The 27837-nt window shown below is 47.2% G+C and overlaps 1 protein-coding gene across 2 annotated transcripts in view; it reads right to left on the reverse strand.

The window, feature by feature from the left end:
• The window catches only part of AARS2 (alanyl-tRNA synthetase 2, mitochondrial), a 158127-nt gene that overhangs the window by 83995 nt on the left and 46295 nt on the right, over positions 1 to 27837 (reverse strand). For both annotated transcript variants that reach the window (XR_014962889.1, XM_085610188.1), the window contains exons 9-14: positions 18543 to 18654; positions 7876 to 8003; positions 5784 to 5931; positions 4659 to 4828; positions 4047 to 4160; positions 1141 to 1281 (exon numbers count right to left, since the gene is read on the reverse strand). Coding sequence is in view for 1 of the 2 variants with exons in the window: in XM_085610188.1 (XP_085466314.1) it covers positions 1141 to 1281; positions 4047 to 4160; positions 4659 to 4828; positions 5784 to 5931; positions 7876 to 8003; positions 18543 to 18654 (813 nt within the window). In the remaining variant the exon portion in view is untranslated. The remainder of the gene's footprint in view (positions 1 to 1140; positions 1282 to 4046; positions 4161 to 4658; positions 4829 to 5783; positions 5932 to 7875; positions 8004 to 18542; positions 18655 to 27837) is intronic.

The following is a 27837-nucleotide window of genomic DNA, read 5'->3' on the forward strand; positions in this document are numbered from 1 at the left end:
ACCAGTCAGACCCCACACCTCTGCACCCTTCCCAGCCTCCACACCACTGCACCTTTCCCAAACCCCATGCCTCTGCACCCTTCACAGCCACCACACCATTGCACCAGTCAGCCCCCACACCTCTGCACCCTTCCCAGCCTCCACACCACTGCGCCTTTCCCACACCCCATGCCTCTGCACCCTTCACAGCCACCACACCATTGCACCAGTCAGACCCCACACCTCTGCACCCTTCCCAGCTTCCACACCACTGCACCTTTCCCAAACCCCATGCCTCTGCACCCTTCACAGCCACCACACCATTGCACCAGTCAGACCCCACACCTCTGCACCCTTCCCAGCCTCCACACCACTGCACCTTTCCCAAACCCCATGCCTCTGCACCCTTCACAGCCACCACACCATTGCACCAGTCAGACCCCACACCTCTGCACCCTTCCCAGCCTCCACACCACTGCACCTTTCCCAAACCCCATGCCTCTGCACCCTTCACAGCCACCACACCATTGCACCAGTCAGCCCCCACACCTCTGCACCCTTCCCAGCCCTGCATCTCTGCACCCTTCTGAGCCCCAACACCTCTGCACCCTTCACAGCCCTCCTCGCTGTGTACCAGTTTTAGCCCCCACACCTCAGCATCCTTCCCACCTTCCTTAGTAAAAGCTGGAATGTGTTAATGATTATCTGGAATGTGTTAATGATTATCAATCATTAATTAATTATATAGTCGCATAAGAGAAGATTGACAACCTGGCCTAACCCCTCACCAGACTCATACCACGTCCACCATCTGCACTATGTGACAGAAGAGTTCCTTGTTTCTATTTAGTGTAAACCAACTTCATAAGCAAGTCTACCCAACTCATCATTTACCACAGTGGAATTTCCCAAGATCCGGCCACATTAAAGCAGTCAATGTGTAAGCATAAGAACATTAATAAATACTAGATCTTAATGGTTTTCAGTTGCTGGAAAATGCTGGCTTCAGCACACTGCTCGTGCAGATTGTAGTGTGGGACACGTAATGCAATGAACCTGTTTACATGTCCATCGGACCACTCGCCTCAAGAGCCACTCGTCTTCCATTCTGCAGGTGCGGTGCCATCACTAGTGCTCTGAAAACCCAAACACCCTTCTTACCTTGGTGCTGACATCAAACCGCAGCCGGTCAGCGGCTACATGTGACCCTCGCTGCTCGGTGCTCTCTCCCAGGACACGGCGAAGGGCAAAGTTTAGGAGGTGGGTAGCAGTATGTTTCACCATACAGGACAAGCGCTGATTCTGAAAACAAAGGAGTTTCGGTCAACTCACAGGGAAAGATTATTGGAGCAGGCACTGGAACAGAGAGAAAAGGAGAGGAGCTCGACAGGAAGTGTTTAGTAACAGGCACAGGAGAGACTCAGAGGCAAGGGACAAAGAGAGGTTAGCAACAACAGCCAGCGGGTTAGGAAAAAGAAGTTACACCTAGAGAGAAGACGTGGAGAGTGCATGAGTAATATAAGGAATGAGGAATCACGACTGGCACAGTGCATACATCGAGTGGTGCAACAAGAAGTCAAGAAAAGCAACAGTGAGAATATTGAAGGAGGACAGGCAGAGAGGTGAATGGAAGACAGGAAATAGAGCTGGCGTGACCAATACTGGAGAGTAAGCAAACACTGCCAAGCGTGAGACTAAGAAAAGAAAAGGAGAGGGTTTTAGCTACAGTGGAAGTGTGGAATGATGACTGAAACAGGTGGAGAGCTAGAGAAGGAAATGAGGGCCAGGATAAGCAACATAAACTGGGCAGAATAAGAACAGAACAGGTGGGACACGGGGAGAGCCACAAAGCACTGGACGTTATCTGGACACCGCAGAGAGTTGAATTAGGTACCTAGAGTCCAACTTCACTCATCCTGAAACAATGGAGACTATTTACGGCTCCACTATGGGAGACCTCAAAAGCCCAGTCCTGTGGACAAAACATCGGGGTGTTTTTCTTGTTGTTTTATATAGCGCGAACTAGACCCGAGACATCGGGTATCAGAGTGCTTTACATGAGCACTAGTTTAGTTAGAGATGGACACATTATTTTTTGTTAGGCACGGGGAGATTAAGTGATTTGCCCAGAATCACAGGATGTCGAGCGTCATTGCTGAGACTCGAACCCGGTTCCCCAGATTCGAGGTCGACCGCTCTAGCCGTAAGGCTACATCCTCTCCCCATGACATAAGTCTTCTATGGAGGGAACCTCAAAGGCCGAGTCCTGCAGACTGAGGGACAGAGAGCACTATGGAGGAGGACCTCGAAGACCCAGTCCTGTGTCCAGAACATTGGGTGAGAACATTGGCTATGTGGACGTTGTAGTTTTCTCTATGTTAGCCTAACTATGCACGTTGTAGGCCGCTTCTGCTGTGCACACGTTACCAAAGCACCCGTTTGTTTTTGTGCCACATTGCATTCTCACATATAGTTCGCACATGTTTTTTGCCCTCTTTCTGGGGTTTAGTCGGCACAGTCTAGGCAAGGTCAAACACCGCTGCTTCTTATTATTCTCTGTGGTCTGACACTAGCACCTAGACATTGTAGAGACACCCGGATGCGGTTTTTGAAAACACATGTTTTGTCATATAGCCCAGGACATGTTGTTCTAAACAGACAGAAAGCAGAGACTGGCAGACGGCACAAAGGTCCTGAAACAAGAGCTGTGCAGGCTGGGATGTAGAGCTATCTATGAATGCTAAGGTGTGGGGTCCACTGCCCAGTGATCTATAATCTATAATCATTTAGCTTTCGTAGTGAGGGTGGGCAGATAACATGACAGGGCTCGAATAGCAATGCTGATGACATTACTGACCTGCATTTGTTTGCTAGTCGCGGCACAACTACTGTACATTAGAGCACGATAGTTTCAATAAATATAATACATTTTCATGTCTCTTTTCTATTTATTGTGGACAAGAACGAGTGAGACAACGAAAGGGGGTGACCTGCTACCACGATCCTTAGAGGGTCTGGAGTGTTGTGTTTTTGGGGGTGCCAAATCCTTTGTCTCTCTGGAAAGGTTAGGAGGGCAAGTGAGGCACTATAGCTAGTCGGAGGTGATCTGGTGACTCAGTCCCTACATACTGATGTTCTATGGTCCCAAGCATTGTTCTGTTCTTGAGCAGAATCCCTGCAACATGGGAAGCACGCAAATCTTATATGGCTGGAACCTTAAAGGCCAGTCTCGCAGACACAGCGTCGGGAGCACCCAGGTTTTCTATGGAGGTGGAAACTGAGTGGTTTTAGTGTTGGCAGGTTGTGTCGAAGACAGCACACAAACACTAGGATTAGCTACAGAAAAACTCCTCGACTAGCGGATATAGTGACTCAAAGTAATTTTGAATCAGAATACATAGGTACCACTTAACCTAAAGTTAGCTGTTGAAAGCACTGCAAAGTAGGCAAAATACATGGTTACCACTTTTACGTAGAGGGTTCTATTACAGGCACTGCAAGGCATGTAAATTTGCATCTAACAAACTAACTGAATTAAACTATGATGGGAAAACCTGGAAATAGTAAATAATTACACACTTGTTTGTAAACCTCTGAGCGACAGTCCGCTGCCTGATGTACATATGATAACAGTGGACCCTCTGCAGCAGTGGTCTTCAAACTTCTTAATGCTGTACCTCATCCCACCCCGTAAAAAAAACAACAAAAAAAATCTATCATTGGGCCCCCTCCATTTTTTACAATTATTCTGCTAAATTGGCAATGTTTACATATGTCTAAACATTGCAGTTCCGCTCGGTTACTCCTTTTCACACATATAATGACAAAAGCGGTTAGTGACGGCCCATTACAAGGTGGCTTACTGACGCTCATGTTTTAACACTTGAAACAAAGCAAGATGCTTCTCTTGGTCAGAGACTGAAGCCCCCACCCTGAGATCACTTAAGGAGCCCCCAGGGGGGCCCTCCCCCCAGTTTGAAGACCTCTGCTCTACAGTGACCAGGACAGACAGAGATTATATCCCTAAGTGGCACTATCCACCGATTGCCTGTTGGTGACTTACCTACCTCGTCAATAAAGAGCATCACTCGGTCCCCAACCTGCAGGTCGTCTGATGCAGTCACTTCATGGACGACGTACCCTCCCGCCACATGAACGGCCTCCACCGGGAACAGAACATCCTAAGAAGGAGATCGAGGGGAAATTCAATCACAAATATTTCCTGCAGGACTCATGTTCACCACATATTACGTTTATAGATCCAAGTCTTGGGACTGGCTGAGCTAATCCTGACATTCAATAAAGAGCTGCAACTATAAACAATACCCAAGGTTAATAATATGTGAAATTAACGCTTAGCTCCTCCCAGACGGGATCTCAGAACCACATAATGTTCAAGAAATGTAAACTAGGATGAAAAGCTCTTGGAATCTCTGTATGATCAGTGCCACGATGCCTTTCAGGTGAAAGCAGCGCTTTGTAAGTGTATTAATAGTAATAATAAAAGAGACTTCGGGTCTGAAGCTAGAACAGTAATTCTGGCTTCACTGGATAACTAAATAACTATTGAAAAATGATGCAGTCAGTCTATATAAGAAGATCGGTGCTATTGAGGGGGCTCTCCAAGATGTAAGAGTGACACAGCCATCTCCCCTGCCTATGAAGAGAAGGAGCCTTACCTGCTGCTCCACCCGCATAAAGTATCCTGAATCATGCGCCTGCCCGCCCTGCTCTGGGTAGAAATTGGTTTGATCCAGGATTACTCCACAGCGCTTGCCTTCCTTCACCTTGGAGTGCAGCGCTTGGTCTTTGTAGAGGATGAGAACGGTGGCTTGGCAGGGGCTGAAAACTTAAGAGATGAGAAAAAACATGCATTTGTACCGAATTTAGAGAAGAGTTCTGAAGTTGGCTGCATTAGAAAGAGATTTCAATTAAATCAACCAATTGTGCTCTGCAAGGAGGAAACTTGAGAAGCTTAACTTAGTTTAAAAAACACAAAGCTATAAAGCAAAGCTATGCAGTAAATTTTCATTTATGTTGCTTGCCCATGGCAACAGCCGAATGTGGGCATCATTAATTGCCTTTCAAGAGAAGTAGCGATTGACCTTTACAAGACACCTGGCCTGCGGTAAAGACGTCTGCATCAGTCACCAGATAAAAACTTGAGATCAGGACTTTGGTATTGGTTGCACCATATTAAGACCACTGGAGTGAGACACCATGGCTCACAGTGGCTATTTTTTGTCAGGTGAGAATATATCCCCGGGATCATAATTTGTCCCACTGCAGGTGTGAGGAGCTTGTCCAGTCCAGAAATCTCACATAGACCCATTCTATGTGTCAAAGGTCATCCAGTGCTTAGAAGCCCAATTGTACCTTGTCAGGTGGGAGTAGATCACCAGCCCAGATATCTTAAACTGTCCCATGTCAGATGTCAAAAGTTAACCCATCCATGCTTTCCTCTCTGCGTTTTGATACTTATACATTTACTATTATGAATTCCCAATTGCAATAACCAGGATACAAAGTGCTGCAAGGTAAAAGAAAGGCCTTGAAGCTACAGACTCCTCACATGAGACACTTGTGGCTTCTTCCGTTCCTGGCAGCTCTTGAGAACACACACAGCAGTTTCAGGGGCACCAGTCCAAGTTCTTGTGGAACTCGGTGCCTTCAGCACTTTAGAAATTATCTAATTTTGTAGTTGGCTTAAAGATAAAGCCACACCCAACGGGGCTAAAGAAAACTGAACAGTACTCTACAAAACCTGTTTCAATGCTGTTATAAATTACAAAAAAGATATTCACCATATCGCCCGTCAGCACCCAGGACATAGGAATACTTTGGGGAGTCATCCGTGGTGGGCACACCTCTTCGTTGCAGTTCAGCCAAAGAGTGGACATCCAGCTGCATGCCACCTCCTTCCTCCTCCGCTTGCTGGGCCTGAGATTTACGCTGCACACATACAAATACATAATACTGAGCTTATGGCACACGCTACAAACAGAATCATCTTTCTTCAGTTTTTACAGTTGCAAATCGCTGTAGAATCAGACCAATGTGCCCGGCATTATTCATCCACAGCAGGATTCTCACACATTCACAGGCAAATATGAACCCCCTTCAGACAGGGGTCTCTTTACTAATCCATCCTTGTCTGGAGAGATGGCCAACCCCGGGTGCATAGGACCACAGGTTCCAATTGCTGCCTTTCCCGTTTCTGGCATTCAGTGTAATGACTGCATGCTCCCCGGGATTGAGCCCACTATACGGAGACCACCACCTCACTGCAAACACCCTTACCACTGGCTTCTGACCTCAACAAGAAGGGAAGGGGAATGACTCCAGATGATGTCAATGAGATGACAGAGTAGAGTGATAGGGATTCTGGGTGGAAGGCGAGTGTAGGAGACAGCCAATGGACAGAGATAAAGAAAACGGAGTCATCATAAAGTAACTCATCTTAATTTTCATCGCCGCTACTTCTAATGTTTAGTAATAGATCACCAAACAGCGTAACACTAGGAGGTGGCACTCAGTACCTGATAGCCAAAGAAGAGTGACCTAGGACTCAGTTCTATGCGTAGTCATCACTTCCAGCCTGGTAACAAGTATGTGTGCCCAGATGGTGTAGATGCAGGACACATTTACTCCAACATCTCAAAAAGGTCTTAGGTGGCACGGGTCTCCCAGGTGGACGTCAGTCATTTGAATATTTGACCCGTCGGTGCACCACTGGGTGGTTTTGGTGCTCCATGCGGAAGACAGATTCTGGTAAAGATCAGATCTACTTTAAACAATCAGCTGTCGATTAAATGTTTGGTAAAAGTATTGCAGTGGGGGGAGAAAGCTTGTGACATCAGGTGCAAAGGTGTCAGAATCATGTCTTGTTGAGTTTGAGGGTGAGAGCAGCTGCTGAGGATAAGGTTGTCAATGTTTGGTCTGTTTTTTTGTTTGCTTTATTATCGATGGCTCACCGTACACTGACTGGGAGGCTCTCCTTCCTTTCCGCCCTTTGCTTGGAATGCGTGGGATGAAATTTTGGGGTTGCAGACTAGCCTCGGATGGTTACTTGAGCCAACAGCCATGGAACTGGAGAGGACTGTCGGTGGACCATGTAGTGTCACTGGTAAGGCAGTTGCTACCCTGGCGTTTGGGTGCTCTGCCAGGAGTGATGAACCAGCTCAGGGCGCATGTTGCAGTTTATGGAGGTGGTTAGGAGCAGAGCATTCACCACGGAGTTTGCTATGTACCGAAATTGGTGGTGTGTCAGCAACAGGAGCTGGCAGCCCTTGCTGGTGCGTCCTCTCTTCAGCTCTTACACTCTTTGAATTTAATGCCGACAGTTAGGGCACCTTTCGTGTAAGGAGGTGATGAATTCTGTTATTTGAATGGTCCCCCATCTAGTGCCTCTCGTGACTTTGGTTCAACTGGCACTAGGCAGCGTGGACCCACAAGTGACCGTCCGTGGTAAAGAACTTTGTATGTTTTGTTGTATTAATAGGTGTTGTCCCCTCTTTAACTTTAACTCAAACCTACCGGGGGAAAAGCCCTCTGAACCTAGGGTGTAAGCCCATTTTGCTCCTCCTCTCTGGTCGGGAAGCCCTTCATGTGCCTGGATGGTCGCACAGATAGCAGCCAGGACCCTGGCCCGAGACAGTAGTGTGCATTAATGTGAGGATGGAAGCATAAAAGGGGAGCCACGGTTTCCCCATGCTGTGCGCTTCTACTGGATCACTACTTTCTTTGAAGAGGGATCTCCAGTGTGCACTCACCACCCAGGACTAAGGAAATCGCCATTTCTTGCAGAATTCTTGCATTCTGCATCACTGTTCGCAGCACTTTACAAGGTGAAATGAAGCTGTATTGAAACCCATTCTGGGGCTCCCCATCGCTTACCTGCGCCTCTGCCTGGGCGAGCTGCTCCAAAGCTGCTGAATCCAGGGTCACGCCCTTCTCCTCAAGCATCAGACCGATGAGATCCAACGGAAAGCCCAGGTCCCTGTAGAGCGACCAAGCCACACCGCCTGCAAGACAAAAGGCCATGTGCGAAAGACACCCACTGAGCTCAGAAAGTGAACAAGGTCAAGTGCATAACACCTCTGAGTATGGATAGGTCACATCAGTCCATCACAGGAACAACTCTAAAAGCTTTCCATGCAAAGGCATCTTCAAGGACTAACCAAACATACTCAGCTTATTCATTTATAGTACATGGGAGAGGAGTCTCCCTATAAACTCTTGTCTTTTATTTTCTTATTACAGGTGCTTTCTGGCAGGTGCGTTCTTGGCAGCCCCAGCACTTTCTCTGTGCACCGAATGTAGTGTGTAAAGCACTCTCTCTACTTTGCAGGCACAAAGATACTGTTCCTTTTGCATCAAACCAACTTCACTCCTTTTCGGTCTAGAAAAGTAGGTTCCGGCAGGCAGCCGGCGAGCAGCACTGGTACTAGTTTTCTAAAAACAATTCTAATAAAATACTATAAGAGGATGCGTGGAGAGATGTTCAGCTCCATGGCTACAGTAATGGTTGTAGGCATTGCAGATACCTCTCACTACTACTAGACTGTGCCCTCTAGAGGGGATTCAATATCATGCATGGTCTGCTCCAAATGGGTGCCCCACAGCAGAGCTTGGTCACCAGAAGCAGTTCCAACGTCTGCACCGATGCCTCTCAGCTGGATCTGGTTACCCAACGTGGGTTCTAGGTCCTGTAGTTATTTCTCCCAGTACTGACTGGGTTTGATTCTAGATCTTACAGAGCCAGCAGCTAGTACTGACTGGACTGAGCCCAGCAACATAGCGCCTGGATACTCTTGCGGGTGAGTAGCCACTCTCTACAAATTCATGTTGATTCATTCCTCTCACGCCACAGTACAACAGACCAGCGCCCTGCCTTTCAACCTGAGGCACCTGGCACCTCACGGTCAGGATTAACCTTTCTGGGACAGTTGTGTTTTTTAACAAAAATCCTAGGTACTATTTTTGTTGACATAAAGAAAATGCTGCTCCCAAGAGATCCCTCCTACTGCAAGCTGTGAATCGCATCGGTTTGGAGCCTGTTGGTGACCAGAGACTGCCCGGGTGACATCGTAGCTCTAGATCTATCGGTCGGATGGATCCAACTCCATCATCCCCAGTGCAATTCAGTTCCTTTTAGTTTCTTAAGTAGTTTCTTTCCTATAATTTTGTCACGCGTAGTTTCGTTTCTCCAATCGTCGCCAGTGTCAGCTGCCCTGCTGCTCAGCCTCCAAGATAACTGACAAAACCACATAAACTTACACAGATAGAACAGTACATGACATCGCAGAGACTGGCTGAGTAGCAGAGAACAAGACACTAAGAAAGGACAAAGAGGAGGGAAAGAAGAATGCAACAAGAACACCAAACACACACACAAATAACCTTCTTCACAATAGTAAGGAGAAGAGGTTAAACACACCAGAAAACAGCAAATGAATAAGTGAGCGTGTATAATGTGCTCCGCATGACAAACCCACTCATTCATCACTAACACAAAGAAACTGAACACCTCAATAATAATGGTTCGGTACTGCAAAATTTAAATGAAACTTGAAAATGAAATTTGAACACCTCTAATAAAATAGAGCACTAAGTGGTTTATAACAAATAGTCACCAATAAAACTGAGCACCTCCACAAATGTTGAGCAAATAAATGGCTCCAGCAAGCATAACAGAATTGAACACTTCTACTTTTCATATATGTAGAAAACAATGGTCCTGAGCAGACACTAAATTTTACATAAAATTAAATATAGACCACAATGGGTTACTATACACATCCGATGTCCAGCCGGACAGGGGATTTTTATTTTTCAGATACTAAAGGATATGGTCAAGGATAATGAAAACACTACATTTATCGTGGGGCACAATCCTGCACCCTACAGCATGGGGAATGTGCGGGGGGAAAAAGGGAATAACAATGCAGACAGTTTAGGACAAACAACAGTTACAGGCAAAGACTGAGAGCCGTTGCAACTTGCAGGCATAAATGGAGTTGTAGCAAGTTTGACAAAATAGAGACCACAACGAGTAAGCACAATGGATATTTGTGGCACTATTTTTAAAAAGTCGACTTTTCGATCCCAAGCTCATTGATTAACGGGATCATCTTCAGGACTAAATTTATATAAGTTTTTAACGCCCCAATTGAGGACATAGGGGTATCACATATGGCAGGTCAGAGTGGAAACTGACAATGAAGAACAGCGTTGTTGCTTTTGGTTTGGTCGCTTGCAGTTAAGGTTTCTATAAAACTTAGTGGGCGCTGGAGCGTGCTGCTCCTTGCCTGGATCGGCTGTTGGATAGTTAGACTGTGGTGCAGATGGGCCACATTTCAATGCGCCAAGGTATTGCTTCAATATACTAATATGTTACAGTCCAAGCTGTGGAGAGATACAGCAATGGAGATCTCTGTCCTCAGCAACAATGTGCTGTGTAGTAACCGGCTCAATGGCAGGCACTTTTTAAAAATAGTGCCACAAATATCCATTGTGCTTACTCGTTGTGGTCTCTATTTTGTCAAACTTGCTACAACTTCATTTATGCCTGCAAGTTGCAACAGCTCTCAGTCTTTGCCTGTAACTGTTGTTTGTCCTAAACTGTCTGCATTGTTATTCCCTTTTTTCCCCCCGCACGTTCCCCATGCTGTAGGGTGCAGGATTGTGCCCCACGATAAATTTAGTGTTTTCATTATCCTTGATCATATCCTTGAGTATCTGATGAATAAAAAATCCCCTGTCCGGCTGGACATCGGATGTGTATAGTAACCCATTGTGGTCTATATTTAATTTTATGTAAAATTTAGTGTCTGCTCAGGACCATTGTTTTCTACATATATAATTGATACCCGTGGTCCTTAGCCATTTTTCGGGTTCCCTTGTTTGTATAAAATACTTCTACTTTTCATGGCAAGAATAAATTTAAATGAGCACCTCAATAAAAAGTGAGCACAAGGGTGGCTCCGCACACGTACACTTCAGTTACTTAAAAAACCCATAAAATAGGAATAAACACCTCTAATAAACTAGAGCACTATTGTGGTTAAATTCGGTGAACAAATAGAATGAGCATTTGAATGAACACCTCAGAAAGGTCTAGCAAGAATAACAGCATAGAATACATCTATAAATCAACACCAGAAAGACAAACGTTGAGCATAAAGAAACACCATTACTAAAACACACACTATAACTCGCATAAAGTATCACAAAGCAGATCCCACACGCAAAATTGTAACGCAAACAGCACACTACATAACTTAGTAAATATGCAACAGAGCAGATCACAAAAGTTCAAAACAGAACAAGTTAAAATAACAAAAGTGGTCAACTTAGTCCAATCTTCAGAGGCAACATCCTCCCTGACTTGTAGAATGAAGCATGAATGAAAACGCCGGTAATCTATTCGTTATACAGGCAGTTATCAACTCCAGCACGATGGAGCAGAAGGCTCCGATCCCCAGATGACTCGAATCCAACGAAGTTCCGATGGAAGTTCATGAAATAAGAGTGAAGATGGATCTTTCAACACGGCAAGTCCAGTCACACCACAAACACTATGGTAGAAGTCCTAAAACGGAGTGCCTCAATTTGAAAAAACTGCAATTATCCTTCTAGAACGAGGTTGGCAGGAAACTCGGTTGGTGGAGCGGAAGGTGTGTCTCAAAAGAGAACAAACGTGCCAATCACAAAATGGCTGCACATTTTAGACGTCCGGTCGGATGGCTCACGGCACGTCTATGTTAGCACCGTATAGGAGCAGCCATCCAGCGCGGCATTCGGGACGTGAGAGGACTGTAAGACAACAATGCTGGTAAGAATGCGCGCGCTGTGGGGGGGAGGGGTGGCTCGTGCCAGCATAAAAAAAAAATACTGTTGAACTGTCACTGAGTGCGCAGCAACAATACATGGCCAAATTGGACAGAACAAAAACGTACTTGCTGCCAACATAGTGAAAGTACAAAAAACGCTGCAAGACATGCCAACTTCATTAGCGTGTGGCCTTTTCATGGGTATAGACAGGTTCCCCTCAGTTGCACTCCCAAACAGCCAAATTCCCAACAGTTTACGGTTCCACAGGTCTGATGGCAGCACCTTCCAAACAGAATTACGATCTCGCTCTGGTACGAGACCAATAAAAGTACTAAACACTTCAGCAGGACTTCAAGCTTCTAATATTGAATCCCCAAAAATCCAAATAGGTAATCTGTTTGTTATCTGCAGGAATCAAGTATCAGATCACATGAAGTTCAATAAACATCCGATGCGAAGGCAGACTTTTAACATGTTCCAAGCAACCTACAAACGCTCAACTTACTTCTGAAGGCTGTCTGATGTTATAGACACCGGTGGGGCATTGAAAACGTTGGCAACGGGTGCAATTCAGTTCCTCTTAGTTTCTTAAGTAGTTCCTTTTCTATAATGTTGTCACGCGTAGTTTCGTTTCTCCAATCGTCGCCAGTGTAACATCCCATAAACGAAAGATGACTCCTTAATTGATGTGTCAGGATGTATGTTTATTCTTGGTAATAAATAATAAGGTAAAGCATTATAGATAGGGTAGTAATCCAGGTTCCAGTAAAGGCTCCAATAAAGACCCCACCGGGAGCAGCTGCACTGCTGCTCAGCCTCCAAGATAACTCACAAATCCACATAAACTTACCCAGATAGAACAGTACATGACATCACAGAGACTGGCTGAGCAACAGAGAGCCAGACACTAAGAAAGGACAAAGAGGAGGGAAAGAAGGATGCAACACCACTCTCTACAAATTCATGTTGATTCATTCCTCTCACTCCACAGCACAATAGATCAGCTCCCTCCCTTTCAACCTGAGGCACCTGGCACCTCATGGTCAGGATTAACCTTTCAGGGACAGTTGTTTTTTTTAACAAAAATCCTAGGTACTATTTTTGTTGACATAAAAAAAAATGCTGCTACCAAGAGATGCCTTCTACTGCAAGCTGTGAATCGCATCGGTTTGGAGCCTGTTGGTGACCAGAGACGGCCCGGGTGACATCGGAGCTCTAGATCTATCAGTCGGATGAATCCAACACCATCATCCCCAGCGAGACCTTTCCTGAGCAGGTCTCAGCCTTCTCACTGTCAGGGGCTGGGGGTCGCTCCGCTTAGAGAGGCCTGACCTCTTGGAATGAGTCCCACCTTGTAAAAATCTGGTTTTGAAGACATCAGGGCAATTTGCATTTAATTTAGCCAAGGTATTCTGGATCCTCGATGTCCTTTGTATGGCACTTTCTGCCCCCACTCCTGGTTGGCTCGCTCTTCTAGTGACAGGTGGTTTTGCCATGGAGGGCTGTAACTTGGTACTGGTTCAGAAGTGGGTGAGGAGCACACTGTGCGCTCTACTCAGAGGCTGCAGATGAAGGCTGCAAGAGGGTACACTGCCTGTTACCCATTATATTAAAGGTGCAAGTGCTGCTACCCTGGAGGAGACCCTAATACAATTACTTGCCTCTCTTCCTCACTTTAATCACGTTCATTCTTCCCTTTGCCTCTTTAATCACAGAGAGTACCAACCCACTCTCATTTCACCAGTTTACCCTTCCTTTCACTTTGAAAACACAGGAAAACACACACTCAAAGCCTACGGTGCAGTGTGAGGCAAACAATTCAAGTGGATAATTTAGAGAAGAATTTAAGTAGATTCTGGAAAAGGATCACTCAGAACAGTTACACGAATCCCTCTACTCTGGAGAGCAGAGGTGAAAGCAGCAAAAACGTCACCACTTCTTCGCTGCTGTTGCTGCGCCTGTGGTTGTTGGTCTACTACAATTGGCACAACTAGACACTTTTATACAAAGCACATCTTGAACTGAACGTCCCTTGGTTTTAAAATATTGGGTCTATTCACCATCCAGTACATTAGTACTACATAACTGTCTTCAAAGGATGAAAGGCAGAGTTGGCCCTGCCACAGTCCAGTCCTCTGACCTGTAGTTTTCACAAAAGCACTGACCAATTTTAAAGACTAATACAATAGTTCAATCAGCCTGTACTGGGCCCCTGGTTTTACTCATGGGAAAGGTCTTGGAGTCTGAAGTAAAGTGCTTGTATGTATTGTTGTTCAGGGGCGGGCGGAATTTGCGTAGTTGCGCTACGCAAAGCTCAGCGAAACGGTAAAAAATCTCCGCAAGTACGCAGAGTTCCGCGAACACGCGGAATTGCTTGTTCCGCCCGTTCGCAATGCTTTTTTCCTGTTCACGAACGCGGTTTGTGCGCTCGCGGGGAAATATCTCGCAAACACGCATTTTGAAAGCGCGAACAAGCAAAGAATTCCGCAAATTTGTGGATCGTGGAATTTTTGGCAATTCCATGTTCTCCGCGGAATGCAAAATTACCCAAATTCCGCAAATTCTGCGAGCAGAACGGAATTTACCGCCCAGTCCTATTGTTGTTTGTGCAGCATACCCCATGTGCCCCAAGACCTGCTTCAGATCATACAATAGAGCTAAAGAAAATTTGGGTGGGAAGATGGCCTTCAAAGTCTTAGCCAGTCTCAGTGCACCACCGACTGGGGTCTTTGTTTTGAAAACCATCCTACTCTAGGCAGCCATGAAGAAGGGAGCTAGCCGAGCTTATAGCCCCCTTGGGCTAGGATAGAAAGGGTGAGATCTTGAAGCATTACTACATTTGGGGATGAACAGAAGTTATCCTTATTCGAAGAGGTCATGTGCGAGTCAAGATGTAGCAAGTGAGCAAAGGTAAACCTGGGCGCCATGTAGAATAAACTGGTAAGCAGGGATTTGGGGACCACCAGATAATTAGCAGGGGCTTTGGGAACTGAGAATGAGGCTGCAGCCAGGCAGACTTGAGTGTAAGTTGGAGTCTAGGAGAAAAACATTGAACGAGGCCATTGCTGCGAACTTAACAGTGAGAAGGAGCGTGTGGGGCTTAGGGACAAGCAGGGGTTTTGGAGATCTGGTGATGGGTGGGAATCTAAGGGCAGAGCACCAGGGGAGCAGACAGTAAACAGAATCCTCAGGGAACCTCCTGGTTAGGATGGACTTCACTTTCCTGAGTGCGTGCGAGGCTCTGGGTAATGGTGAGCAACAGACACGGGGCCTAATGGTGAACAGGGATATATAGGCACATGAGAGTGAACAGTAGCCTCAGGGATGAGTCTGTGTAAGAGCCTCAGGGCACCTGAGAGTGAACAGTAGCCTCAGGGATGAGTCTGTGTAAGAGACTCAGGGCACCTGAGAGTGAACAGTAGCCTCAGGGATGAGTCTGTGTAAGAGACTCAGGGCACCTGCGAGTGAACAGTAGCCTCAGGGATGAGTCTGTGTAAGAGACTCAGGGCACCTGCGAGTGAACAGTAGCCTCAGGGATGAGTCTGTGTAAGAGACTCCGGGCACCTGCGAGTGAACAGTAGCCTCAGGGATGAGTCTGTGTAAGAGACTCAGGGCACCTGCGAGTGAACAGTAGCCTCAGGGATGAGTCTGTGTAAGAGACTCCGGGCACCTGAGAGTGAACAGTAGCCTCAGGGAGGAGTCTGTGTAAGAGACTCAGGGCACCTGAGAGTGAACAGTAGCCTCAGGGATGAGTCTGTGTAAGAGACTCAGGGCACCTGAGAGTGAACAGTAGCCTCAGGGACGAGTCTGTGTAAGAGACTCAGGGCACCTGCGAGTGAACAGTAGCCTCAGGGACGAGTCTGTGTAAGAGACTCAGGGCACCTGCGAGTGAACAGTAGCCTCAGGGACGAGTCTGTGTAAGAGACTCAGGGCACCTGCGAGTGAACAGTAGCCTCAGGGATGAGTCTGTGTAAGAGACTCAGGGCACCTGAGAGTGAACAGTAGCCTCATGGAGATCTCAGTGTGAGCTTGAGCCTCAGGGATGCGTCTGTGTAAGAGACTCAGGGCACCTGAGAGTGAACAGTAGCCTCAGGGATGAGTCTGTGTAAGAGACTCAGGGCACCTGAGAGTGAACAGTAGCCTCAGGGATGAGTCTGTGTAAGAGACTCAGGGCACCTGAGAGTGAACAGTAGCCTCAGGGATGAGTATGTGTAAGAGACTCCGGGCACTTGAGAGTGAACAGTAGCCTCAGGGAGGAGTCTGTGTAAGAGACTCCGGGCACCTGAGAGTGAACAGTGGCCTCAGGGATGAGTCTGTGTAAGAGACTCAGGGCACCTGAGAGTGAACAGTAGCCTCGGGATGAGTCTGTGTAAGAGACTCAGGGCACCTGAGAGTGAACAGTAGCCTCGGGATGAGTCTGTGTAAGAGACTCAGGGCACCTGAGAGTGAACAGTAGCCTCGGGATGAGTCTTTGTAAGAGACTCCGGGCACCTGAGAGTGAACAGTAGCCTCAGGGATGAGTCTGTGTAAGAGACTCCGGGCACCTGAGAGTGAACAGTAGCCTCAGGGATGAGTCTGTGTAAGAGACTCCGGGCACCTGAGAGTGAACAGTAGCCTCAGGGATGAGTCTGTGTAAGAGACTCCGGGCACCTGAGAGTGAACAGTAGCCTCAGGGATGAGTCTGTGTAAGAGACTCCGGGCACCTGAGAGTGAACAGTAGCCTCAGGGATGAGTCTGTGTAAGAGACTCAGGTCACCTGAGAGTGAACAGTAGCCCCAGGGATGAGTCTGTGTAAGAGACTCAGGGCACCGGAGAGTGAACAGTAGCCTCAGGGATGAGTCTGTGTAAGAGACTCCGGGCACCGGAGAGTGAACAGTAGCCTCAGGGATGAGTCTGTGTAAGAGACTCAGGTCACCTGAGAGTGAACAGTAGCCTCAGGGATGAGTCTGTGTAAGAGACTCAGGGCACCGGAGAGTGAACAGTAGCCTCAGGGATGAGTCTGTGTAAGAGACTCAGGGCACCGGAGAGTGAACAGTAGCCTCAGGGATGAGTCTGTGTAAGAGACTCAGGGCACCGGAGAGTGAACAGTAGCCTCAGGGATGAGTCTGTGTAAGAGACTCAGGGCACCGGAGAGTGAACAGTAGCCTCAGGGATGAGTCTGTGTAAGAGACTCAGGGCACCTGCGAGTGAACAGTAGCCTCATGGAGATCTCAGTGTGAGCAGAAGACTCAGGGGACCTGGGAGTGGAAATGAGTGTAAGGGTTCTGAGGGAGAGTCAGTAGTTTGGGACCACCTCATGATGAGTAAGAGCCTCAATGTCTGAGGATGAGCAGGGCACTCAGTTCCTTGAGAGTAAATAGAAGCCAGACCGACAGGTAAACATGACCCTCTGAGGACCTGTCGGCCAATGGTGAGAATCCCCGTGAATGAGCAGAAGCTTCAGGGCCCACTGGCAGGGAGGGCGCTCAGAGATCTGAGGGTGAGCAGAGTTTTCGGTGATTCACAGACCTGAAGATGAGGAGCAGGAGACCTAGGAATGAGCTGCAGCGGATTAATGGGGTTTTCAGACTTGACCAGGATTACTGACCTCCACGAGCTGTAAACTGATTCATGTACCACGATTTTCCACAAACTTTAGCTCCGGTACTAACCAAACAATACTTCATGAAAGGTCGTGATCCACTGGCCATTTTTTCTATTTGGTGCCTGGCCCTATTTTTGGTCCAAATCTGATTCTGCACCTAGGATGGACTTCATTCATTCACCAAGAGGGTTTCAAATCCAGCCGGGCCGACCCTTAGAACGGGCAGGACTTAGTAACTCAATGGAGATTCTCATAGGAATGGCTAAACTGAGCGACCCATCGGAGGGTCCATGGTGATGATGATGGTGAGCAGAGTTACTGAACTGAGGCCGTCATCCAGCAGGGCATCCTGGGGCCAAGGGAACTACTCACGAGGGGTCAGCAGAGCACCTGCAAGCGCAGAGGGAAAGGTGGGTCTTGAGGGACTCCCTGAACGGAGGATGGTCACGAATAAGGCAGATTGTGAGAAGCAGCAAACTCACAATTGTAGCTGTAGAGTGGCCTCCTAATTCAGAATATTGGATTTTGAGATCAGATATGGGAAGCAGATAGGAAGAGTAGAGGAAGACGGGGAGGAGAGTAAGGAACAATTTTAGCTTGAAGAAAACGGGGACCAGATTGGAGGAAAGCTTTGTGAACAATGCACCGAGGTTTGACCCCAATACATTCAGACACCGGCAGCCAGTGAAGCTTGGCAAGATGCTCCTAAATGTGGGTGAATTTAGGAATATTGCGATGATTCTGGCTATTGTGTATTGAATACAGAGGAGCCCGATTAGGCCATGCGTGGTCCTAGGACGGGCTGCACTGTGCTATCGGGGGGCGGGGAGGGGCAACCAAGAGGGAGTTCCTAGATCCGGTCATGCTAGCTCCAAAGCCTAGCTGCATTGAGTTAAATTGAGTTATCTTGAGGGGTTCTGGTGTGCTGAGTCACCTAGGGCTCGCTGCATTGTGTTACCAAGACGGGGGTCACAGACTTCACTGATAAGCTTCTAACACTGACCGAGGGCCACTGGACCCCTTCCTCTGAGACCGCACTGCACTGAGCAGGGACCGTTCCATTTGCGCTCTAGCATGGACTGGGCGGGATTACAGGCTCACTCTAAAAGTGGGCTGGAGGCAGAGGGCACAGTAAGGTCCTCACCTGGAAAGATCTTTGAGTTCGTCGTCTGCTGGAGTGTCCGATCTATGATCCGCCGCCCACGCTGTAGAGATGACAAGAAGGCTGCCTCGTTGTCGCCAATGATATTCATGATCTAGGGCAGAAAGGGCAGACTCTGTCATGTGCTTTACCTCACTCCATCATCGACATCACATCCTCCCTCCATGCCAGACCCGGGGTCAGGTCTAGGAGGCGTGACACTGCATCACGCCGGTGGCCTGCTGTTACACATGTCTACCTGGGGTTTGCATCTTGTACTCGATATAAAAACACAGCATTGAGGGTAGGTGGGAATGCCCTACCTATGGTCATCACACACGTTTATATATTCATGATAGTATAAATCTCTTCACGATTTAAGAACCATGGTGAGTAGGGAGTGAGAGGAATGGGAAGAACTTTGGTCGGGGGGGGGGGTTATTTCGCAAGTCTGGAGAAATAAACGTTGAGAGAAAACTCTACTTCAAAGCGGGAAGGGATGATTAAGTTTGAAGATCGCTGGGGAAGGAGCTCCAATGGAGAGGTGTGAGCAGGTCAAACAGTAGTGGCCCGTGTTTGGAGCGAGTGGTGGAGGGGGACGGTGGGGGGGGGGTAATGGGGGCATAGGGGCCTCGAAGGGACGGGAAAAAATCAAAAATAATAATGAAAAAAACCTTACCTTCACCCGGCCACGTCCCGCTCTTCTGCACCTCTGCATTCGGCACAGGCTCCCAGCCTGCCCTGCGGCCAATCCTGCAGCTGCTCTCACATGACAGCAGCTCCAAGATTAGCCGGAGCGCCCTCGATTAGCGCTCCGGGATAGGCTGAGAGTCTGAGCCTGCTCTCTCCAATCCGCAACAGGGTTATACCCAATTGACCCTATATATACCTGGGTATGGAACAATTAAATATGAACAGAAAATGATATATAGGAATAAATATGCAAATTACTTTTCTCCACTGGGAGAAAGTCCACAATGTACGCTGCAACTCTATCAGGCGCCCGGAGGACCATCACCCTGGCGTGAGTGCCAGGGTCTAAGGTCGAGTTACACACTGTAGTTTAGTACTACATGCGGTGTGTGTACAGTCATGATTCTTACCCAGTCCTGAGGAGGCCAAGGAAAGAGCAAGGCCGAAACGCGATTGCGTAGACTTTTTCTGAAGGAGTCACAGAATTTAAGCCATGTTCGGAGATGCTATGTTGGTACGCTGAGAGTGGTCGACACTAACTGATAGAGTTGCAGCGTACATGGTGGACTTTCTCCCAGTGGTCCGTCCCAAACTATTTGGAGGACACTAGTAGGAACTATCTTTGTTCATTTAGGCGTTAGTTTGTACGCATTTTTTGTTTTCTTTCTTGTATATGTTAGGATTGCGCGTATGTACAATTTATGTGTATATTTGTATTTGTGTTTTGCTGTTTCCTTCCTGATCATATGTCATGCTTGATGTACAAATGTAAAAAATGTTTTGATAAAATCTTTCTAGATTAATACACTAGAGATAGAGTAATTAAGTGTGCTCTATCTAAAAGTAATTTGCATATTTATTCCTATATACCATTTTCTGTTCATATTTAATTGCTCTCTCCAATCCAGCAATGCAGCCGGGGTTGGAGAGAGGTTTGTTGCGCACAATGGTTTGGCCGCCTGAGACGGCCAGCCAAACCCACATGCGCAGTGAAGGCAGTGCACTACCACTCCCCTCAGTGCCGTCACCCCCCAGGCCCGGCCAAGACTCGGCAGGAAAGGAGAAATAAAATGAGTGTCTTTTTTTTTTTTTTTTTTTAACTTTCCTGACATTTTTTGGGGGGGCAACGCTCCTCCGCCATAGCGGAGGAGCCGCCGCAGAGGTCAAAGAACCTAAACTTACATAAAGGGCCGTGTGAAGTAGAGAAAGAGACGGAAAGCTGAATGATGTACAGAGTGCAGCACTCACGTTTCGATATATAAGGAGACACGCTAGGATAGACGGTGAAATGAGGCGTTATATACTGCCGTAAGGACAGGAACTGGACAATCCCCCGTATCTGGCGGACATCGGTGCAACCTGGGGGTGGTAGGGGGAAGTGGATGTGTTTCAAGGGGTTTAAAGGTGTGCAAGTCGCAGGAGTTGGATTCTCTGATCTACTACTCAGGCCTCCATCCCAGCATTCAAAGCTTGTGGCAACGAGTCACAAGCCGCAACCCTTCCAGTTAAAGTCACCGGGCAGTTTACAGCTTGTAGCAACATGTCCCGCTGTGCAGCAAGGAACCCGAGAATTCCTTGCACCATAACAGGTGAGGCCGGTCACAGTCCAGTGCGAAATACTGTGCAGCAGCTGCACCCCTGAACTGGATCCGAGATTGTTTGATGTGCTGTGTGATATGCTGTGCCCCAAGCTATGTCATACGGTGTATCCTCATGTGTGCACTGAGTTGTTTCCTAATTTGTGTCTCAAGCAGTGTGCCAAGTTATTTGCTAAGACTTTGTGCTAAACTGCGTCCTAAAGCAGTGGAATAGGTGGTGTCCCAAGATGTGTGCTATGCTCTGCCTTAAGGAATGAGCTACGGTGTGTCATGGGCTGTGACTAGGAGTGTGAGTTATACGGTGCCCTAAACTGTGTGCTACTCTGTGGGCTAAAATTTACTAATCTATGTGCTAAACCGTGTGCTAAGCTGTGTGCTGCACTATGGTCTATGCTTAGTGCTACACTGTATCCTACACTGTTGGCTAGGCCGTGTACGGCACTGTATCTTACACAGTATCCTACAGTACGAGCTAAGCTGTGTGCTACACTATATCCTACACTATGAGCTATGCTGTGTACTACACTGTATCCTACACTGCGAGCTAAACTGTGTGCTACACTGCATCCTACACTATGTGCTATGTTGTGTGCTACACTATATCCTACACTATGAGCTATGCTGTGTACTACACTGTATCCTACACTGCGAGCTAAACTGTGCGCTACACTGCATCCTACACTATGTGCTATGTTGTGTGCTACACTATATCCTACACTATGAGCTATGCTGTGTACTACACTGTATCCTACACTGCGAGCTAAACTGTGCGCTACACTGCATCCTACACTATGTGCTATGTTGTGTGCTACACTGTATCGTACACTGTGGGCGACGCTGTGTACTGCACTATATCTTACAATGTATCCTACACTGAGGAGTTCGCCATGTACTATGCTGTATCCTACACTGAGGGCTACGCCATTTACTACGCTGTATCCTACACTGTAGGCTACACTGTGTGCTACACTATGGTTTATGCTTAGTGCTACACTGTATCCTACACTGTAGGCGATGCTGTGTACTGCACTGTATCTTACACTGTATCCTACACTGAGGGCTACGCTATGTACTATGCTGTATCCTACACTGTGGGCTACACTGTGTCCTACACTATGTGTTATGTTGTGTGCTACACTATCTTACACTGTGGGCTATGCTGTGTGCTAGACTGTGGGCTACGCCGTGTACTACACTGTATCTTACAATGTATCTTACAGTATGATCTAAGCTGTGTGCTACACTGTATCCTACACTATGTGCTATGTTGTGTGCTACACTGTATCCTACAATGTGGCCTACGCTGTGTGCTAGACTGTGTAGCACACTGTATCCTACACTGTGGGCTAGGCCATGTACTACGCTGTGTACTACACTGCATCCTACACCGGGCTATGCTGTGTTCTACACTGTATCCTACACTGTGTACCATGGTTAGTGCTACACTGTATCTTACACTGTGAGTTACTCTGTATCCTACACTGGGCTAAGCCATGTACTACACTATGTACTATGCTGTGTGCTACACTGTATCCTACACTGTGTGATACACTATATCTTACACTGTGTGCTAAACTGTGTCCTACACTGTACGCTCCACTGCGTGCTAAACTGTGTGCTACATTGTGTGATAAGCCTTCTCCGGCCAGAGGGATATAGGTGAAAGGGCAGGATTAGGTGACCTGCAACTAACCAAGGCTAACCCCAGTCTCACAGTAGGTAGATTAAGAGCGAGGTATGAAGTCATTCTTTTACATCCTAGGGTCTCGAGCTCTGATCGAAGGCGGGCTGAGTAGGACTACAGTGGTGGCGTACATTGTAAATCCATATGTTTTTACTACTAAACTCAATATCATCAACTCCTTTGTAGCCTAAAAAGTCTGTTAACTGCGCCAGTGTCGGAGTCCGGCTTCATTTACTCCGGTATTCTCAACAGAGTCCGGCGACATTAGGAGGCCTCAGGCACACAGCCAATGTAGGAGAGTCCCATGGAACAACATTCACAAAGATCGACTGGGGATGTGTTCTCAGCGTGTAGTAGTCTGCCAGCACTACTACTCCAATGCTATTACTGGCGCTACTACTACAGCTACTGCTAATACTACTTACGCTGGCTCTCTACTAGTATTAACAGAACTACCATGCATGCCGCAACAACCACTAACAGCACTCCTAGGAATGAATGAATGAATAGAAGTGTTTATAAAGCGCATTGTTCACAAACAGGCATCACGGCGCTAATAGAAGTGTGCTAGAGAAAGAGTAACAGGACAAATAGAGATAGTAAACCAAGCTATGCAGGCAGAGGATATGAATTCAAGCCTGACTATGAGGCTAAATACGTTTTAAGCTTTCACAAAACATATAGTGGTCCTCGATACGATACACTGAAGATGAGCTATAACGACCACTACACCGGTTATCAGTATCACTAACGCAGGTATTACCAGTACTGTTACAACTACTGATAGTGGTAACAGTAATGGTAGCAGTGGTGCCGCAAGTACTGCTACAATGACTAGTACTAGAACTGGACCAATGACTCCATCTGGTGGTACAACTACTACCGACACTGCTATTTCTGGTAGTAAATACACTTGCTAGTACTACTACATGTACTATTAGTGTGACGTTTGCTTCCACAACTGCTGGTCCTACTACAGCCCCCTCGCATTTTACTGACACTTCAAGTACTACTACTGGGAACCTTACAACTACCTTTGCCCAGTAGAATACACCATTACACCTAGCAGCTTCTTTCGATCACTCCTTTCACCAGGCATGTTAGGTGGACCTCTGAGGTACCTTGAAATGAAATGTAGGTTTGTTTATGAAACTGACTTGATGTAAACAGTAGACGGGTAGATGAACCATCGCCTCGAAGCTAGGATGAGCTTCAGATGAGGCCAATGACAGTCTGCGTAGCTTCTAAAAGCAAACGCTTGCTTGAGGGTAACAGACTCCTCTTAGGGTCTCTGCAGAACCCTGAATCGCCGACCACAGCATTTGATGGTGACAAAAAGTTGACAGAGGTGAGATGCTGCATCTCCTTTGTGGATCACTGCACCCAGAACATGGCACCACTGCGCCCAGAACATGGCACCACTGCGCCCAGAACATGGCACCACTGCACCCAGAACATGGCACCACTGCACCCAGAACATGGCACCACTGCGCACAGAAAATGGAGCCACTGAACCCAGAACATGGCACCACTGAACCCAGAAAATGGAGCCACTGAACCCAGAACATGGCAGCCCTGCACCCAGAACATGGCACCACTGCACCCAGAACATGGGGCCACTGCACCCAGAACATGGGGCCACTGCACCCAGAACATGGCAGCCCTGCACCCGGAACATGGCAGCCCTGCACCCAGAACATGGCAGCCCTGCACCAAGAAAATGGGGCCACTGCACCAAGAAAATGGGGCCACTGCACCCAGAACATGGCAGCCCTGCTCTGGGCCAGTCCTGACACCTACTCTGTGGACTCACAATAGTGAGAGTTGGTAAGACAAGACCCACCAATAACCAAGCTTCAAAGGAACTTTAAAATCAGTATACAAAACAGTGATGGAGGGAATGCTGGAATTAATCTCAGCCAATGGTAATCACTTGAGCCACATCCCAACTCATTGTTACTTTGCTCACCATTCCACCTCAGTTTGGACCCAGCTATATGCATATCAGTGTTGACCCTGCTCCAAGAGTAACTGTCCAGCCTGAACTGACACACAAGGTCATCCCTGAACTGGAATATATGCATCCCAAGACCGGTTTCACCCTAGTTATGGGCACATCAGCCAGGTATAGCTTGGTTCCAGTGACATTGCGTGCACAGGACCCACAAACATTCCATCCATCAAAGTTTTGTGTACTAATTGTGGTTCTGGTTTGCTTGTGTTTCGGTCCAGAGAGGGTCTAGCCTGACAGTTTGGGATTGGACTGTTTCTATTGGAGCAGGGTCAAGGCCGATTTGCATATAGCTGGGTCCAAACTGAGGTGGCGTGGTGTGCAGAATGAAAGACGGATTTGGATGAGGCCCCTAATGAATACCAGTGACTGAGATTAATTCAAGCATTCCACTCATCACTGTTTTGTATACGAATTGAACAGGGCGCTAGATGCTGAAACCCCCAATATCACATCTTATGTTGATGTCACATGGGTTGGCAAAGCTGTAGGGGGCGCAGCACATTATTTATACTTTTGCATCGAGTAGAGGTCCCCCTCAGGGTCCAGTGGCGCAGTGGTTCACCAGTGAGGGGGTCTCTTTGACAATCATGAGTCAATAGAGTCTGTAAAGACGCCTACAGACAAAGCCTTTGCTCGTTGCAGAGATTCATGAACCCTTAAAAACAAAATGGTTCCTGGGCCACTGAGTCTTTTCTTTCTATGCAGATTGAGACTGTGGCCATACAGCACTTTCAAGCCATTCTGGGATTTGACTGGGCAGCCTTCTGGTGTGACTTTAAAGGTGCATATGTATGCTAGGAGCAACACAAACACATCCAATCCCTTCACTTGCTTGGGGAAACAGGCGCCAGATACCAGTGGGGCAACGCACCACTAGACACCCTGGCTGCATGGGGAGTTTAAAATCCTCTGAATTCTCTGATGGCAGTCTCAGTAAATCAGAGCGCTTTCTGACACTAAAATGCCAGAAGCGAGCAAGGAGCTGTGCCTGAGAATCAGCTAAGCAGCGATGTGTTTCCTCCGCATCACACATCACCTCCTAGAGCATGGAGAGCAACCATACCCAGAGCTTTAACTGGGGCAGGTCCCTCCAGGCGTCAAACCAGCAGTAATTAAAGACTGACAATGAAACAAGTCCCTATCGAGCCCTATATTCATGTTCTTAACTTTACCAGCAAAACCACTGATCGACTGCGAAACGATACAGAAGGTAATCCATGTCGGCGATGCAGCTCCTGTTTACATTTCACAGGTTTAGTTACTTTTGCATTCTCGAAGAGTGTTTTCTGCATGCTATGTTTTTGTAGTTTTTAGGTCTTGCCTGAGCCAGCGCATGCGCTGCCCTGGCGAGACATTTAGTCTGTGGGCTTTTAAAAGTGCTACCACAGCTTTTTGGCTGGCATTGAGTGTGCGGTTACGCGCACAATGACGAGCAGAGGCGCCATCTGGCTTTCCTCTCTTGTCATGGTGCGCGCACATCGCACACCACTTGCCAGCCTGATTTCACTTTTGCCGTAGCTTGCTTTTTAAAATTTGCTTTTAGCGTGCGCGCGCGCACACGCACGCACCACTCCTGGGCTTGTCTGCATGTTTCACATTGCATGCGTGCCACACCTCTCCATACTTGTATTTATAAAGGTACATTACTTGTAAATATTCTCCCTAAACAAAGCTCAATCTATTGTCATGTTGAGAAGAGGTACTTGATGATACAACCCTAGCACTGTTGGAGGTGATTTGTCCTGTAATATACATTGGTCTGGTGTCTGGGTAAGTGATGCCTTCTCGGGCTAAATCAGGGAAGTGCACATATCGTCAATAAAGTCGAAGTTTCCAGACTTTGCCTGGGGCGTAATTTCTTTTCTGCCTGTCCCATTCGCTGGTTCGTGTATTGCTACCGAGGCAGCAGTGAATTTTTTCGCTATCACTTTAGGCTGCCCAGACCTGGGCATCCTGTTCTCTTTTCGCCGCAACCGAAGTCCCGCCCCATAAATTCGGCTGCCGGAAGTCCCACCCCACGACACCAGCAGGGAAAGAAGTGTATGGGACCACTCGAAACCAGGGGTAAGCGGCTGATGAGCTGCACTGCGCCGTTCCTCTACAGTCAAAGGACATTTTTAAAACTATTTTTAGATATAAACATGGCCAGCTTGGGGAAGCTGCCTAAGTTGAAATAAAAGAAGTTAAAACTTGCGAAGGGCAAAACGTTTATACTTAAGGGCACGCGGCTGTACGTACCCAGACACAGCCGTACACATTTTCTATATGGAAAACACCAATGTTTTTTCCACAAGAGCTATCAAGGCCATTGCCCCCTAGTCCCTGAGTCGGGGTGCCCACAGACCGTGCTTGTACAGGTTACCTATCCCAGCAGTCTCTTGCTTGACGCTTGTAAAGCCTGTGATGTCAGAGGCTTACATTTGTGAGGTCTCAAAGCACAGGTGGGTGCGCTGTGAGACGGAGAAATGATTGCATTACTGGGCTCTAGAAAGAGGATTGATTAGCGCTGCTTGGACACGGTAATCCTAGCAAAGGAAATACAGTTCTGTATGTGACTAAATTTAAGTGGGGAATCCATTTATGTTATTGGTCAGAACGCCTAAGACACGCTGTCAGTTTATTTACTCACATCAGAATACTTTAATACGCATTTCTATTTATTAAGATTTCCTTTTGTGAAATGCTGTCAAAGTGGAGCACATGGCAACGCTTATTGCTTAAGTGCTGCACTCGTTCTATTTAAGGAAGCCGAACAAATGTGAGAATAAGCATTGGCATAGCCAATAGGTCTCGCCTTTGGGACCTTATAAGTGTTTAGCCATGCAACAGTTGATGTTGTTGCACCAAGGATATTGTGCTGCATAACTAAACACTTATAAGTTCCCAAAGGCGAGACCTATTGGCTATGCCAATGCTTGTTTTTCTTCTCGTGCAGCACATTACTCTTGTATAGTGCCTACTATAAACTGTGCCACCTCTAGGCGCCTGTGTGAGTTGAGACTACAATTCAGGGCTCTGGAACGGAGACCGAAGGCAGTGCAAGTTTCTCACAGCGCAAGTCAGTGGATCATAAAGTTGTTAAGAATACAAGCTCATCCAATCCTTGGCCTCTCACACAGTGCAATAATCATGCGTCCCTGTTGTAATTGTGATTCAATACAAAAGTGTGAGAAGGGGGTACACAGTTGGTGACACACTGAACGAAAATAAAGTGCACTGCTTACTGGTGAGTGGTTGAGGTTGGGGGTATGGTGAAGTGAAGAAGATGCTAAAAGTACATTTGGAAGAGAGTGAAAAGAGGGTGCTGAA

This window comes from Triturus cristatus, chromosome 6 (assembly GCF_964204655.1).
Source record: "Triturus cristatus chromosome 6, aTriCri1.1, whole genome shotgun sequence".
Classification (NCBI taxonomy): domain Eukaryota; kingdom Metazoa; phylum Chordata; class Amphibia; order Caudata; family Salamandridae; genus Triturus; species Triturus cristatus.